This window comes from Engraulis encrasicolus, chromosome 8 (genome assembly GCF_034702125.1).
Source record: "Engraulis encrasicolus isolate BLACKSEA-1 chromosome 8, IST_EnEncr_1.0, whole genome shotgun sequence".
NCBI lineage: Eukaryota > Metazoa > Chordata > Actinopteri > Clupeiformes > Engraulidae > Engraulis > Engraulis encrasicolus.
This window is the reverse complement of record NC_085864.1, coordinates 18,932,543-18,950,599: the sequence shown is the minus strand read 5'-3', so window position 1 is coordinate 18,950,599 and position 18,057 is coordinate 18,932,543. Positions and strand designations below refer to the sequence as shown.

Here is an 18,057-nt window from a genome sequence, read left to right as displayed (position 1 = left end):
AAATGATGCATGAATGAATTTAGATAAGAATATTTCTCATTGTGCCGAAATCTGTTAAACAGTAGTGTCTCAAATGTCATATAATTCATAAATTCACCTGTTTTTTTCCCCCATGCACAGCATACAGAGGCCTGACCCAATTTGATGGGTTGCTGTGCAGCCACATTTTTTGTAGTATAATGCAGTGGGTGAAATGGCAAGCTTTTATTTCATAGTATTATTTTTTTTTATTGTTGCCAGTGGATATGGTTCTTCTAGTGCCTGTGTATAATATGACCTGTGTGCCTGCACATGCTGACAAAAATGGTACAGAGCTGCGCTTTAGCCTGCGGTGGAGTTATTTATTTATTTACCTTGTGGAGCAGGGATTACTGTCAGTGTGATGCTGCCGTGTGACATTGCAGTGACGTAGCTCTCTGTATTCTTGTCCTCCATCCCCATCATAACACTCGCCGTTAATCCAGATTATAGACCACTAATACTACGTTTATGCGGCTTTAAATATAAAATGAAAATATCATAAAAGAAGACGTCAGATAGCAAGGGTAAGTCCATGTTTCAATTATCGAAGCTTATGGTGCCGTAATCGTTAGAACGTAGTACCACCTAGATTCAGCCTCCATCGCATGATGTAGGTTGATGGCGGACGGTAGGTCCAAGCTAGCTGTGCTGTGATTTTGTAGCATGTATGCTAACGGTAACCGTGATGTAAATGTATATTTGGGGCAGTTGGCAATGTATAATTTTACAAAAACGAGAACGTTGGTCATTTGGTGTGTTTTTCTGGGCATACTGTCCTTCCTTGTGGTATTTTTGCGCAAAACCTTGCGACTGCGTTACTAGCAATAGATGGCCCACGAAAGCTAATGTCAGTGGAATAATTTGCCATCTCACATATAACAAGGTGGCTAACAGCAGTTTAGCAGTTCGTTACAGGCCTGTGATATTCAGTAGTGTATATTTGGACACAATTGCTATGCAGCTCGTTTTGTTGGTTTGTGTCTATGTCCTGTGTTGAATCTGGTAAACTGTGCGCAATGGGCGTTGAATCTTTGAGTTATCAAGGCACGCAATAATATACCCTGCGTTAGTTGGTAGAGGTACACTCCTACACTAACTAACGTTAACCAGGTGTTGCAAGCTCTTGCTATTGTTATAACACCTGTTATAGGCATACGGTCCTATGACTCTTTCAAATATTGGATGGACCTGGTTACTTTCTTTCTTAGGTAGCCTACTAACCAAATAAAATTGAATGCGCAACTTTCCTTTCCCTATTTGACAGGGGTTGGCGAACATGGGAGGGAATGATGAAGAAATGTCAAACCATCCGGTCAGTAAGCAACGCACAGATGAGAACGAAAAGAACCAGCGCAATAGCCAGGAGCACTCGGGCAACAGCGCCAAATGGGTGAAGGAGGGCCGAAACCAACAGCGCAAAGTGGCGGAGAAGCACCAGGACCCCAACCACAACGACGAGAATCTAAACTGGAACGAGGACGGCTCCGTAAACCAAAACAATCAGGATGAGGTGCAGGGCAATGAGGATCAGACGACCACCACCACCACCACCACACCCTCAGCCAAAACACTGCGCTCCCTTCGCCTGGACCTCGACGTCGAGTCCAAGAACATCCTAAACGAACCTCTCATCATCGAGTCCCTTGAGGGGGAGAAGGGCAAAGAGAAAGACAAGGATGATAAAGTAGAGGAATCCAATAGGGATGAGGAGAAAGATGTGTCGGTGTCTAGTCAGGAGGAGAAAGATGACATGTCCCCACCTGATGTAGAGGAGGATGGAGAGGATGTGGAAGATGGAGAGGAGGGCCTCGCTGGCCAAGACACCTGTCAACTGTTCTCCAACATGAATGCAACCCCCAGCGAGGAGGACTCCAGCTGGGCAACCCTGTCACAGGACAACAGTGGTGCAGACAAATCTCCCAATGGCAACGGTGGTAAGTGCCGATCCTGTGTATGGTGTGATATTTTCATTGACATTAAATGTACATAATGTTTCTGTGGTGCCTCATTCAGCTACCCTGTGTTAGTGCTAGACTACATCACAAGTGAGATATAGCCTAGGGACCATCCATTCATTTTCTCGTATCTAAAGCTTCATGGAAAGCTTGTTGCGCATCTGGTCTAATGACATATCTGTAAACTACTACAAACTACAAGCTTACCTTGAAAGCGAAAGCCGTGAAAGCCCAACTGGGAAACTCCAACTCCCATTGTCATTGTGAAACAGCACTCCACAGCACACAAGTGTTCACTGCACACTGCACACAACAAAATTGCATTTATGCCTCACCCGTGCAAGGGGGCAGCCCCCAATGGCGCCCCAAGGGAGCAGTGCAGCACCATGCTCAGGGGGTACCTCAGTCATGGAGGGGGATGGGGGAGAGCACTGGTTAATTACTCCCCCCACCAACCTGACGGGTTGGGTGTCAAACCAGCAACCTTTGGGATACAAGTCTGACGGCCTAACCGCTTACCCATGACTGCCCCCGACTTACCTTTGTCTAATAATAAGCTTACTACTGTATGTGTTGCCCTCCCTCTCCGCTCTGTGGTTGGGATCGGAACAATTGATTCAGATCGGAACAAGCCCAGAAGGCACTGAAGGCAGCATTTGGATTCACCAGTGGAACACTTAATTCATTGAAAACTACCACTGTACTACACTACTACGAGTCTATAGTAATACATTATGATTTGATCATGGCCCTTCTGAGTACAAAAAAACTTACAGCAGTGTGTCTAACTTTAATTAACCCCATTGTCCTCTAACCACCACCGCCTTGTTATTTACTATCGGATCTCTCACCGTCAGAATCAATCTGGGACTCCAATGCTTTCGAGACGGACAGTGACCTGCCATCGGGGTGGATGCGCATCCGGGACACCTCAGGGACGTACTACTGGCACATTCCCACCGGCACCACTCAGTGGGACCCCCCCTTGCCCTCCGACAAGGCGGAGGAGTCCACCATGTCTTCCAGCATGTCTCTCGAGACCACTCCCTGTGAGGAGGAACCAGAGGTGAGCATTGCAACCAAGCGCGGATCTGGTTGGTGACAGAAGCCCCAACATACCACACTGTCACCAAAGTCCAGAATTTGTAAAGAGAGAGCTGGGGGTACACTGCCTCAGGTCTCAAACAATTGTGCTGTGCATGTGCTTTTCAAGGGAAAAAGGGCATCTTAAACATCAAAATAAAGGACGATCCCGAGGCAACTAAGAGCTATTAAGTCCTTTGTTTTATTTGTGTCCAAAAATGCCTCGGGACCCTCCTTTATTTTGATACCATGCTGTCATTTCACTGCAAGCTAGCCTACAAGGCTAGGGTTGAATGTCACAGACAAATCCCCTGACCCTTCTCTGTGAGCAGGGACATATTCCAAGGAACTAATATTGATATTATTATATTATTAATATGTTCATTACATGTAATAACAAAAAATATAGCCTGGCTAGTGGGTGGTAGTCAAGCTGTACGTGGGTTGGCCACACTACATACTGTACGTTAAGACAAAAAAAAAAATCAGGGATCACACAAGATCCACTTGTTTCTTCAACAGTTTTCATTCCTCCTGCCTAAAATCAGTGCTCAGTTATGCACGACAAGAATCACTGTATCAAAGTACATTGCATGAGGGTATGGGGGGGGGAAAGTATTATGATCAATACCATTGTCTCTGTGAAGCTGATTTTGCTAAAAGCTTATGATAAGCTGCGTTGCATAATCTTTTGCACATCAATAATTGAAGCACTGCTAGTTGAGCAATGACTGGAGCATTGTCAGCATGTTGTGGCGGATGCTATGTAGCTTTGGTTTTATGACTAACCCTGTTGTTGTTTTGAATTGTAGATCACTTGGGGGACCTCCACGCGTCCTAACATATTCGATGAGGAGGAGCCTTGGAAGGTAAACAAAATCTTTATGTGTCTCTGTGTGTATTTGCGTGTGTATACTTTGTCTACATGCATGGGCATGAATGTACAGTAGTTTTGAAACAACCTAGATTTAAAAGCAATTGAATGCGAGGGTCTCTAAATTAACACCAGCCAACCGGCCCATTGCTGGTGACATTTCAAATTGGCTGGTAGAAAAGATCAACTTACTTGCCACTTTTGCCCATTAGTGAGTGTGCGTTTGGCTAGTGAGATTAACATCTACAAGCCATTTTGGCTGGTGATGAAAAACAAATTGGAGCCTTGGTAGTAAGCTTTGCTTTATCCAAATGTAAGCTTACCATCCACAGACACAATAAGCACATTTTCACAAATGAGTAAAAATGCTACTATTACCATGTCAGAACGCTATAAAGGACTTTTTAGGAAAAGCACAAAAGCACAACAATACCTCTTAATGTATGTCCTCTACAAGTCTTCTGTTGTCCAGTCTTGCACTTTAAATGTCTGTATGAGCACTGTCTATGTCCATACTGTCTTAAGTCCATGTATAAGTACTGTCTATGTCTATACTGTCTATGTCCTTACCTAGATTAGTCTATGTCTGTATGGGAAAGCAAGAAATGTAATTTCAAATTCTTTGTATGACCAGTGCATGTAAAGAAATTGACAATAAAACCTACTTGACTTGACTAGTTGTGAATGGAGTTCATGAATCAGAATCCTAGTAAAAGCCAGAACCCTTTTGTTTATGAGCTCAGTGCCAAAAAAACCCAAACTTTTTGGACTTGTCTTGTAATGCACTGGCTGAGTTTAAAACATGTAATTGCTACCCTGTTGTCAGTATAGCCCACATCATCACCACAGGGCTATAACTGGTCCACAAGTATATGATGAGGCAATGGAAACTGGTCAGCAGAGGAAAGAGTGTGTCCATACTGCACTGCACTGCACTGCACCGCTCAGGAAGGAACTGTTATCGCCCTGGGTGTGCACTGGTGTGTACTATGACAGAGTTTGTCGGCCATTAGCTGAAAAATGAATGCATAAGTGCTTCCTCCCGTGTTGACGGTGGAGATATGAAATTCATCATAGAGCTGTTAGTGCAGGTTGTGATGTCTTGTAGAGGTTTTGGCTTCGGAGGGAAACTAGAGACAAACTGTTGGTTTCCTATAGCTGTCATAAGCTGCCATTATGAGTCAACAAAAAGAAAAAGCTTCGCCATGAAAGTCGTTGTCATATTCAAAACCCTGCACACTATAAAGTAAGACTGTTTGTCAACACTGTCTTATCCACAGGAGGAAGAAGTCACATCGGATGAGAGTCTGAAGGAGTTTGAGGGAGCCACTCTTCGCTATGCATCTATCAACCTGAAGTAAGCGGGAAACCACACAAGCAGTGTAGTCACAGCATGCAAACAAAATGAGCTTTGCAAAACGTGCTGCGTTTTCTAAATGCCATGAAAGATGAATTCAGCCCGGCAGCTGGTTTTTTTTGTTCGTTTTTTTGGCTCACTCTTGTCTTGTTGTCTCGTTTCCCCTTCAGTTGCTCCCAGACTGAGGAAGGCGAGAAATCTGCTGCGCTCTGCACAAACCTGGAGGCTAAGGTACTGAACAAAACTGAACAAGCTCTTGGCTTTCTCTGTGTGTCTAAGCCGAGTAGTCACACCTGCCTTGTTGAGTTAGCTTTGCAGGAGTGGTTCCGTTCCGAAAGCGCTCTATCATATCAACAGATTTGTTTGAGGTGTGAAGGCTGCCTATCACCGCACACCTGCCTCAGGCTCAGAAATAAGCAGCAGCCATCTGTCAAATATGAAATGGTAAATCATGAAAGGTTAGATTGCTGACACAAAATATAGATTTTTCTGTTGAGAGGCTGGTAAACATCTGTCATATTTTTGCTACTGGCTGAAAAGGTTTCACATTTTTTAATGTTCATTTTTATTTCTAACTGCGTCACCCTCAACCCTTTACTTATATACACATGGGGTGGCAAATTCTACCTACAAACACACACACACACACACACACACACACACACACACACACACACACACACACACAGACAAACACACATACACACACACACACACACACACACACACACACACACACACACACACACACACACACACACACACACACACACACACACACACACACACACACACACACACACACACACACACACACACACACACACACACACACACACACAGACAAACACACATACACACACACACGCACACCTCCACATGCCCATTTAGCGCCGACTCATCAGGCCATTAAACTTTTACCGAAAGGAAAGTCTAGACATAAAAATTAATGGGCTAGCCGAAAAGACCGTCTTTCCTGAGAGCCCTTTTCCTTGTTCACAGCTCCCCCATTTATATTATGTGCCCTTTCTTTTCCTTTCTGTCCCCTCTCTTCCTCCCTCTGTCTGTCTGTTTATCTATGTCAGTGTTTCGCCGTGCGCTCGCTTGGCTGGGTGGAGATGTCCGAAGAGGAAATGGCCCCGGGACGCAGCAGCGTGGCCGTCAACAACTGCATTCGACAGCTCTCCTACCACAAGCATAACCTGCACGACACCGCCGGCATCTGGGGAGAGGTCAGGGGCCGGCAGAAAAGACACACACATTACACAAGTCACATTTCTTATGTTCGCTGTCTGCTTTCATGCCCGTCAAATTGCTTACCAGTGTCTCCTTTTTAACCTCTGCTTAACAACCGTAGCCTTTTGGCGCAGAAAAAAATCTCAGGCAAGACTCTTTGAGAGTCTTAAGTTGCAGATTAAGACTTTGTCATGACCATTTGGGTCCCATAAAAGAGGTGCTGCATGTAAAGGGTTTGCCCCTTTATGCACGCGGTACCTCCAGTGGCACGCTGTAATAGTCATTGAAAAGTTAACTACCATAGTATTACACTACTAATGACATAACACAGGGCCTTTAGTAATAATGCACCACGACTTGGTCATTGCCATTCTGGTAACAGCACATTAACAACGCCTTGTGCTAACAGGTCAAGCACTTTCAAATGAGGTTAATAAAATGTATTAGTAAACTGGAAGGCAAACCTACAATATTTGAAAGCAGGCAGAGAAAGGGAGGGGTGGGAGTGCAGGAAATAGCCATGGGGGTACATCCTGTCTGCAGACAAGCTTGGAGCTGGTGCTATTGATTTTTCTGCCAGCTTGCACCGTTGTCACATGCCTGTGGCTCTCTCTTCCCCTCGTTGGTGTGTGTGTTTGTGCACGTTAATGAGTCTGTGCAATTTGGCGGTTTCATCAAGAGCAAGTTTTTACTTGCAAGCGTACAGCCTGCCCCAAGTGTAATAAATTGCAAGCGCAATAAAAAAAAACCACACTCAATGATATACTACATCACCAGAGGGTACAAAATGAATGGAAATATTGTTCCCCAGTGGGCACGCTGATCCAGCGCACTTACAGTAAATTCCCCCTCAGCAGAGAGCCGAGATTGGGTTGATAGGGCTCCTGTCGTTCCACCGTTAATAGACAGCTCCTTTCACCATAGCTTTATGCCTTGCTTAGCAGAAAGTCATACTCATCATTGGATCGGGTCTAATATGAGATCGGAAAGTCGTTATTATGAGTATTCATGACTGTGTGTGTGTGTGTGTGTGTGTGTGTGTGTGTGTGTGTGTGTGTGTGTGTGTGTGTGTGTGTGTGTGTGTGTGTGTGTGTGTGTGTGTGTGTGTGTGTGTGTGTGTGTGTGTGTGTGTGTGTGTGTATGCGTGTGTGTGTGTTTGTATGTGTGTGTGCGTGCGCGCGTGCATATGTGTGTGTGTGCGTGCTCGTGTGCCTACGTGCATGCATGTGTGTTTATGTGTGTGTCTGTGTTTCCACAGGGCAAGGACATGTTGATGGTGCTGGAGAACGAGCACATGAACCTGATCGACCCTCTGAGCCAGACCCTGCTGCACACCCAGCCCATCGTCAGCATCCGAGTCTGGGGGGTGGGCCGCGACAACGGCAGGTCAGTCAGTTCACTACCACACCGCACCCCTGTCCCACCAAAGGGGAGGTCTTTCAAAACAGTGTTTAGCATTATGATTTGGTGTCTTTCGGTTGGATTTCATTGTATTCCTGCGCTCATATTTGTATGAATAAATAACATGATAATAATAATGAGTGGAGATCACTTATCTGCAAACCAAATCTAATAAACTAATACAGTTATCTAATCTAATCTAATCTAATCTAATACAGCCTATAGAATAGTAACATATTAAGGTACAGTAGACAGTATGTAGCCTATCAACAGTATATTTTTTAACATACTGGTAACTTAGCTACATGTTGACCATATTTGAAAGTTACACATTATGTTACTATTTATCACGTACATGATGTGAAACTTACATAGCGTGGAAAACATAACAAGTTTAGATTACATAAGAGGGTAGGGGTTGTGTGTTCTTTTTTTTCTTCAAAATTTGGATGTACATATCTTTTAAAACCAACTGTGCGTTTGTCATAGTAAAAAAAAAACAAGTGCATCCTATTAGTCAGCATTATTATATAAAGGAAAAAGACAACAGCAGGGCAAGAAGGAGTGGAGGAAGAGAGAGAGGCGACAATCCACATGTGCCACGGGGCACATTTCTCCACTGCCACAGTTCAGCCGCCAGAAGGAATGCTTTTTTTCTCCTCCTTCTCCTTCTTCTCCTTCTCTCTGTGTGCTAACGCACAGTTCTCTTGCCCTTTAAAAGCAATGTGCAGGGCGCCGCATGAGTCAGAATGAGTCATAGCACAGGCCTCGCATTCCACACAGGCCCGAGCTCTCTGGCAGCAGGACAAGAATAACATTTTCAGCTGCCACGCACTGCCCTCTGGTGGCACGTAAATGTCACTGCAACCCAAAGGCTGGGTGGCATTTATAATATGGGTTTGCGTTGGCTGCCTTGGGGAAATAAATTAAAGGACATCATGTTTTGAGGTCTCAGAATCGTATGATTTACACTGGTGGTTAAGATGATGAGAAAATTGTTTGCTGATTGTTTGGTGAGGTAATTATTCCAACTAACTGTAACTTTTCCCTCCTTCTAATTTGCTGCACTCTGGTACAGAGAAAGGTAAAGAACTCAATATTTCATGTCATTTCCATGCTGTATTTTATGTTGAATTATTGCTTACTGCATTGTGTCCTCAATAGCTTGAAAATGTATGTTTATGTTTGTACTGACAATTGCCCATGCCAATTCACATAAAAACACAAATGCACGCCAATTCAACCACCATTATTTTATTTTTTAGGCCAATTCAACCACCATTACATTTTTCAATTGCATATCATCATTTGTCAAGGGTAGTTAATTATTAATTGGTGAATCGTATTCATTTTGTGAACTAGGTACATAATGTCCTATTCATTATTGTTGTATTCATTTAACCCTTCGTGTGTGCATCAGGGATTTCGCCTACGTGGCTCGTGACAACCTGACCCAGGTGCTGAAGTGCCATGTGTTCCGCTGTGACACCCCTGCCAAACACATCGCCACCAGCCTGCATGACCTGTGCTCTAAGGTATGTACTACCCAGTTTCCATTATGAACATGATGGGGCAGCCATGGCTCAAAGGTTACAGTGCTGGCCTCAGAGGGTTGCAGGTTCAAATCCCACCCTCACCAGCTCCTTCATCCATGGCTGAAGTGTCCTTGAGTTGGGCACCTAAACCCACATTGCTCCAGGGATTGAAACTAATACCATGTACCAAAATAACTGAAAGTCGCTTGTAAGTGTAATGTAATGTAATGTAATGCCATTAGCTTTGCTCTAAGATGCACACAACCAAGTCTGCTATTCAAACACGAGACTAGAGAGTAGAGAGAGGGGCAGTGGAATCATGAAGTGCCGGAGACACATTTGCTGCTACTAGATCCGTGTGTGTGTGCACTCTTTGTACATCAATGCGTTGCCATTAGGGCTGCACGAAAGAAAAATATGCGATACACGATAACATGACTGTATATTGCGATATCGATATTACTCACGATATTTAATATATACATATTCTCTCTACTTGCCATTCTTCACTTTATCATGTACCTATGAAACAACTGAGAGCAATGTTTTATTTCCAACATTATTTTTATTCGGAAAAAACATGGATAATATACACCATCAACTTAAAATGTCAACCTTTTTAATACCTTTTTTAACCTTTTCACCAAATTGGCTGTTATTAAAAATAAAAAATTAGGTATCACGATATAGCCAACACGATACATGTATTGCAAGCCGTTATATCGTGATATTGATACATTTTCGACATATCGTGCTGCCCTAGTTGCCATGCAAACTTTGTCAATTTTTACGCCCAATAGAGCACCTGTCACAATGTACGCAGACACATGTATGCGGTGCAATATTGACAAAACCGTGAGCGACGATGTTCCGAACTTCCATGTTGAGTCAAACAATGGAGGAAAACATTAATGAGAGCCCCGTTGGCTATCTGCCCCCTACATGATACCTCCAGTATCTTACAAAGTATTACGGTCGTCCTGAAGCAAGTATGTGCACTTGTTAGCGTGCGGTTGCGTGCCTTATTTCAGGCACACAGCAAAGATACTGTATCTCCCCGGCCATACATCGGGGGAATATTCTGGTTTCAGAAGGAATATTGTCCGCATTCGGTTCAGAAGATTTACTGCATTTAACTACAGTCATTGTCATTGAGAAAGCACTGGATATTTCGGCACCCAGAAAGAACAGCTATTAGAGATAATATTTACTGCTGTGATGGTACTTATAAGTTGCTTTAGGCAAACTTCCTTAAATACATTGTAACGTCATGTGGACAAATCAGAGTATTTCTCACACTGAAACTCACATTCTCTAGCATCCTCTCTTGCTCCTGATGAGTCTAGCAGAAGTGAGGTCCACATTTTACGATTCAGTAAAAATCCATATTTAACTTGAAATATACCCAAAGTGGGAAGTTGGGAACGCCTCATTTCATTTGTCCTGCTGCTTTTGCTTCTGGTCTCTTGCCTGTTAAACCACAGGTCCTCTTGCTAATGTTTCCTATATGTTTCTGCAGATCATGGCGGAGAGGAGAAGCTCCAAGCATGGCCTGCACCGCCTCAACTCCGACTCCTGCACCATGGGAGCCATATCTGTGCAAGGTACCAGACTACTGTGGAGCCCAACTGGATTGATTGATTGATTCATTCATTGATTCATTGATTCATTGATTCATTGATTGATTTTGCAAAGGGGTGGACTCGGGCCGTTGGTTCCCCACCCCTGATTTAGCACATTGAGGTAGCACACAATATAGTTCCATGCAGACCGCACCATGTTAAAACCAAAAATACAGAGAGATGGAATTTCTCTTTAAAAAAATCCCTTGGCCTTCCAGCAGTCTGGATGTCATTGTTTCCATGTCTCCTTTTTAGAGTTCTGTCTCTGTCTGTCTGTATGTCCTGCTGTCTCTTTGTCTGACTCTGTGTCTGTCTCCCTGATTCTCTCTCTCTCTCACACACACACACACACACACACACACACACACACACACACACACACACACACACACACACACACACACACACACACACACACACACACACACACACACACACACACACACACACGGACATGTGCAGGGACAAAATTTTGGGATTTGTGCTTTGCTTGAAATGTGAAATAATCACACCCACCATGGTTGTGTCTGTCGCTTTGACTCGTCTGTGGATGCCTCACCTTTAAAGTTGTTGAACATGTTCCTGAGGTGCCTGTGGATGTCTTCATGTGTTCATTTTTGCCGTTTTCCTTGTGTTCCCTTTTTTTCATTATCGGCTTGGTTAAACTCCTTCCTCCCTCTTCAGAATTCCCCGTGCCCAAAAACGAACTCGTCCAACGTTTCAACGTCAACTACCTTGGCTGTGTGCCTGTGGCCAAGCCAATAGGTAAGGAACGCTTTGGTAAGGATGCTTTTCAATCACACTTCTCGATCACACCCTCTTTCTTGCCATTGACCCTGAGCACTGCTCCTCTGAGCGTTGTAGGCTGAACTAGCACAGTTACATGCACAAAGTAATCCATTTCCAAACGGAATGTTTTCAGTATTTGGTCTACAACACGTTCCAGAATATTCTGTTTCAGTGTAGGGAACCGAGTTCTGCAAACAGAATAGTTCTGCAACATGGTCGACCACATTCGGAATGAACAAAGAGTTTACATGAATACCAAATTGAAATCAAATCGCAAACCAACCATCAAACTATTCCTCGCATGTAACTGTGCTCAGCGTTGGTTTCGAGATGAGGTTGCTAAATGGCTGTCTGGCTCTATGTGACTCGTCTCAGGCATGGACACCATCAACGATGCCCTGCAGACTGCCATGGAGACCAAGGAGAGGCACGAATGGACACCTGTGTCGGTGGACGTGGCTCCAGCCACACTCACCATCTCAAAACAAGAGGTGAATTATCACTGAATTCAATCAAATGGAGTATAGCGTTTTCTTTTATTGTCACTATGTACAAATTGCACTGCATATTTTATGTCCCAGTAACTAACTTTTACAATTCCTGATACCTAGACTATAGTTGTGAAAGGAGGGGAAAATAGTATGGCACGACCCATGTTGTTGGGCACTTGGCTGGCGTCTAACGGTATATGGGGGCCTTGTCATGGTAAAGTTTGGGAACCCCTGCACTAGCTGACACTCATGGTGGAAATGAGAGGGGCAGCAAGTCTGCGTATCCCCTTCATTTCCCCCTGGGATTAATAATACAACTACAACAGCGGCAATGACTTTACTATGACTACAAAGACATTGAAAGTAGCTCCTTTAGCGCAAGCAAGAATAAGGTTTGCAACAGAAAGATACAAATCGTGTCAGTTGCTTGAAGTATTGATTTATGAAGTACATAAAACTGTACAGCAATTACTCAAAGTTGCTTAGTCGATAGGATTGTTTGTCGAGAATGCTTTGACCTATTTGGGGATAGAAAACACTTGTTCTTGGCTCAGTCATACGAAGGTAGTTCTAGGCAGAATGACACGGTCAATATGTTATGACTACGCTTAATCACTTTTTGATTGTTCTTATCCTAAAACACACAACTCTTTTTTCATCCTCTTCCCCCTCTCTCTCTCTCTCTCTCTCTCTCTCTCTCTCTCTCTCTCTCTCTCTCTCTCTCTCTCCCTCCCAATCTCTGCTTTCATCTGACCCTCCCATCATTTTCTTCATCATGTTACATTACATTTAACAACTAAAGAGAACATTTAAAGTATACAGACTAGGGTCGATCAAACTTTGCAAGATCCCACTCTTTTCTGTCAGTATTGTTCCTCTGTATTACCGCAACGTCCTTGCAAGAGATTTGCAAACTCAATCTATTTTAATGGGCAGAATAAGAGGTTGGAAATATTCAATTACAGCGAATCGACATTTTCAATAAAAATCGAGGAAAACTGTTGTTTGAGGATGTTTTGATCAAATATAGGGTAACACTTTATTTTAGGGATACATCTATTAGCACTAATACATACAATGTTCCTGTATAAATAACTTGTAAGGCATGTATAAAGCAAAATCAAACATTTGTTAGGCATGTATTCGCAAATGTCTTGTTCATGCACAATGATTTATTACCAATTTAACCTTAGTAAGGACCTAGTAGGCCTTAGCGTGTGCTTAGTACATGCCTTACAAGTTACTTATGCAGGCATTAACATTGTATGTATTAGTGCTTATAGATGTATCCCTAAAATAAAGTATTACCTCAAATAGTACGAATCATTTGGAAGAATGTACCCGTTGCATTTGGTGCTGCCTAGTGCAGGCCAAGTAGGGACAGAACAGAAAAGCAGAGTTCGTTTTTTTGTCTTTTTCCTCACCTGATTTACCCTCCTTTTGCTCTTTCTGTTTCCCGCCCATCCAGACGGAGGAGGTGCTGAGTGAGTGCCGCGTGCGTTTCCTGTCCTTCATGGGCGTGGGTCGAGACGTGCACACCTTCGCTTTCATCATGGCGGAGGGCCCCGGCGACTTTGTGTGCCACATGTTCTGGTGCCACCCCAACGCCGCCAGCCTCAGCGAGGCCGTGCAAGCCGCCTGCATGGTGAGTGAGGTCACAGCGCTGCACTGTCATACAGGAAGTGGAGACCTTTGTTGTAAAATGACACATCCATTTTGGAGCATTTTGGGGAAATTTACATTTTTCGTTTGGGCATTTCATTGCAAAATTCATTTCGTATAGATTTAAAAGGTATGGCGAGAGTTCACACATAGATGATTGGACATCTGAGTAGACATTTCCAATAATAAAATGCTAATTCATCTTCAAATATAGTGAAGTCAACACTTAGAAGCTGTGAACACATGGTTTTGTGTATTTGTGTGGTTCGGCTGCGCCGTCGGGCTGTTTAGAACGCTTCACTTCGTCCATTATTTCCCTTGATATCGGGACACCTCATCGGCCGTCATTCCTTACTTATCACGACCAAATGCGCTGAATAAGAACAAACTGCTAAATCTCTTTAGTCAGTAGGGTTACCTACTACCTAAGATTAAGAGTGGTAATATTAATGAAAAAAAAACATATAGAGCCATTTTACTTATGTGGAGCCATTTCATTTTTCCTTACTCTTCTAAGAAATTGAAAGTGTTCGCTATTGTGTACGCCTTTCGTCATTGAGTGTGCTCTCTCGGGCAGTAAAGTTTGTGTTTTACCAGGTCTGGAAAGTATTTGAATTGGAGTCCACCTTTTCTCTGTGCTCTTTATGCATGTAGTAGCATGCAAGACCCTATGTAGTGATATCAGGTGAAGTGCTGGGAATGCAGAGGAAGGAGTATTTATGTTGTTATGTTGTTATTTAAGCATACCTTGGTTTTTGTTGATGCATGACATTGGACAAAGTACAAAATTGCTGTGTCACGAAGTTTATAGACATGTCTTAGTCACTGTAAGCAAAGCACAGTGACCTCACTGATCTGTATGGTCGAATGCTAAGTGGGGGGTTTGTCTTGTGTGTGTCTGTGTTTGCAGCTGCGCTATCAGAAGTGTTTGGACGCGCGCCCCCCCAGCCTCGGCTCCTGCCTTCCCACTCCCCCGGCAGACTCGGTGGCGCGCCGCGTCAGGAAGGGAATGCAGACCCTACTGGGCAGCTTCATGCATTACTCCTCCAACACACAGTCTCCTTAAAACACACACACACACACACACACACACACACACACACACACACACACACACACACACACACACACACACACACACACACACACACACACACACACACACACACAGGTGTAGACACATACACACGTACCCACATATGTACAAATACGTATACGCATAATATAGGTCTCTACACACTTAAGGTATGGTCACACCAACACGTAAACTCACACGTAAATACACAGACACAAGTGCACACAGTCATACTGTATGTAGTGAAAGGAAGGGCCAACTCCGTAGCTGAAAGCTCACTTACCATCTAGCCACATGTAATTGTGTAGCTGCTCTGTGTGTCTCTATTTGGGAATGTCATTTATCTGTGCAGTTCAAAAATATTTAGCCATCAGAATGTTCACGTCAGCCTGTTTTATGTATTTGACAAAAGATTACAGTCTACTGTTCGCACTGGAATGAATAGATGGTAATTGAGCATTCAAAATTGGGTCGGCCCTTTTGTAAAAAAGAAGTTCACATACAGGCATACAAAAAGAGAAATCTATTATATATAAATATATATACTTTTTAACACATAGAGTAGGTAACTAGAATAAGAAGACTCGCGTACAAGACACAGTACTTGCACACACATCAGACAGACACACACACCCACACACACACACTCTCTAAGCAGCTCATCTCGGCTGTCCAAGCCTCTTTGTAATAATGCATGACTCGGTGGCGCTAATAGTCTCTGGCACTTCGAAAATTTGTTTAGCTCTTTATTTTTTTAATCAGGTGCAGCAAATGAATCTATTTTGACCATGGGGGATATTGACCATGTAGTAGTTGTTAGCTTTTCGGGGTTGTTTAATCATGAAAATGTTTACATTATTTGTGTTCGGTTGTACCCATGGGTATCCATGTGGTACCTTTTTTGTTTGTTTGTTTGTTTGTTTTATGGTTACCTTACCTTTTTGCTGTTTTCGATTGTTCTCTTGCATCTCAGCACTTTGATTTTTTTTTTATCACTACATTTGAAAAGTGATGTTTAGTAATAGAACATTAGTATGCAATTGTATTTCAGATATTTCCGTTGGGGAAGTTAGCCACGAAACTAGTCAAAAGCAAGTGAATGAGCCACCGTGTTTAACACCAAAACAAATGTTAACACCACACGTTTCACCGTTAAGAAATAAGTTGATAATGATTAATGTGTAGACTCTAGTGCGTCATGGTGTTAGACCGTAGATGAAGAACCATTATGTCTCTCTGTACTGTACCTTGTAATGCACTCGTCTCCAAAATCACAATAAGTCTTTATCAGAAGCGCCATGTTTGTGATTTAGCATAGAGCTTTGTGTCGACTCGACAAAGAGAAAGTACCGGTAGTAAAATGCACTTAGTTTTTAAACGGTTAACTGAAGAATGTGTCCCAAGTCCTCCAAAGACACTTTGTAATGTAATGTATAGATGGATGGAAGGGGGGACTTAAGAACAACAAAGCCCAAACACAGAACATCCACCGAAAAGGCAGATGTTTCACCTGACTTGGTGCTTTCTTTTAAGTTTTTGCATGAACGAGGAGCAGTCAGTCAGGTCGTCGCAGTACTTGTGTACAAAAATAAGCAGACCCCGCTGACCTCTAGTGGATAAGTTCAGAGCTTTGGGGTGAGGGGGTAGAGGAGAGGAGAGGAGAGCGAAAGGCGCCAGAAACAGGAATCAGCTGGAGGGTAAACTGGTGCTTCTCTACAAGACTGTGTCTCTCCTCCCCAAACCTCCCTCTCCAAAAGCGCTTCACAAGTCTTGTGTCACTCACCCTCCACCCTTTCATTCCCACCCTGAACGAGAAGTCTGTTTGTGTCATAAACCGCCTCCTCCCCAAACCACCTACTTCTAAAGATTTATCACAGCTGTGTGTGGGTCTGCACCACCCAACCAACCCCTTAACTACTCACCCCTAGAGATTTATAAATCCCCTAGGCATATGCTGTGTCGACATACACACAGTATGTCCATGTGAACCCCACTCCTGGCCAGAGTTGTATACAGTAGAAGTAGAAGTACTCTTACAAATGTAATTACTACAAGGTTTGAACTATGTAATATCACACTACTAGTGTTGTAATTACATCTGTAAGAGTACTTCTTCTTCTTCATACAACTCTGCTCACGACAGGCCTATGTGTGTTATCCACTTTTCCCATCTGTGTTGGCTGGCAATCCCACCGCCCCCATAGTGTGAAAGTCAGAGTCCCCCTAGTGGCCGAGTGGGGAGTCACAGCCACAGCGGGAGTTCAGTTTTGCTTACATGTACGAAGCTGCATGTCAGGCGTGTACAGTGGTAAGTAGCGCTGTCACGCCAGTCCACACTCTGCATGTTTTAAAAAATAACCTTTAGAGTAATAATGACATGTAAGTGCTGACGTGACGCTAAAAGTGAGAGTCACACCACTGTCAATGCCAGCAGTTACACCTCAGTCCTCAGAGCCCCGATGGCAGGCGAACTCTGAGGGCCTGGAGTATGTGTACTAGAGTAGTGTGTGTGTGTGTGTGTGTGTGTGTGTGTGTGTGTGTGTGTTTATGCCTGTGTGTCTACAGTGTGTCAGAGAATGCTTTGTGTGTGTGTATGTGTGTGTGTGTGTGTGTGTGTGTGTGTGTGTGTGTGTGTGTGTGTGTGTGTGTGTGTGTGTGTGTGTGTGTGTGTGTGTGTATGTGTGTGGGTTTGAGTTTGTGCGTATGCATATGACTGTATGTGCGTGTGTGGGTGTTAGTGGGTCTGTGTGTGTATTTCTAGGGAATGCTATGCTAGTAGTGTCCAGTGTCAGTGTAGATGTGAAATTAGATTTAGACCAACTCGTCGTTTGATATCCACCGAATAGCAGAAAAGCATGTCATCGCCTCGCCATCCCTAACCCCCTGGGAGGGTTATACCCACCTCCTGCCCTCCCCAGTTCACCTGCCCCTCCCTGAATCCCCTTACCCCCCTCCC

At 43.7% G+C, this 18,057-nt stretch overlaps 1 protein-coding gene across 2 annotated transcripts; it reads left to right on the top strand.

Moving 5' to 3' along the window:
* The first annotated feature begins 398 nt into the window (after positions 1–398).
* Positions 399–17,707, top strand: LOC134454230 (amyloid beta precursor protein binding family B member 1-like). Of its 2 annotated transcripts, none has more exons than XM_063205090.1 (14): positions 399–545; positions 1,286–1,955; positions 2,834–3,042; positions 3,872–3,928; positions 5,214–5,290; positions 5,461–5,521; positions 6,376–6,522; positions 7,785–7,912; positions 9,348–9,462; positions 10,982–11,066; positions 11,769–11,849; positions 12,249–12,364; positions 13,833–14,009; positions 14,937–17,707. In XM_063205090.1, exons 2-14 carry the CDS (start codon positions 1,298–1,300, stop codon positions 15,090–15,092), a joined length of 2,067 nt encoding a protein of 688 aa, XP_063061160.1. In that variant the 5' UTR covers positions 399–545; positions 1,286–1,297; the 3' UTR covers positions 15,093–17,707. The 2 variants fall into 2 exon arrangements, with proteins under 2 accessions (XP_063061160.1, XP_063061159.1); XM_063205089.1 differs by having other exon boundaries at positions 11,769–11,864.
* The last annotated feature ends 350 nt before the right edge of the window (positions 17,708–18,057 follow it).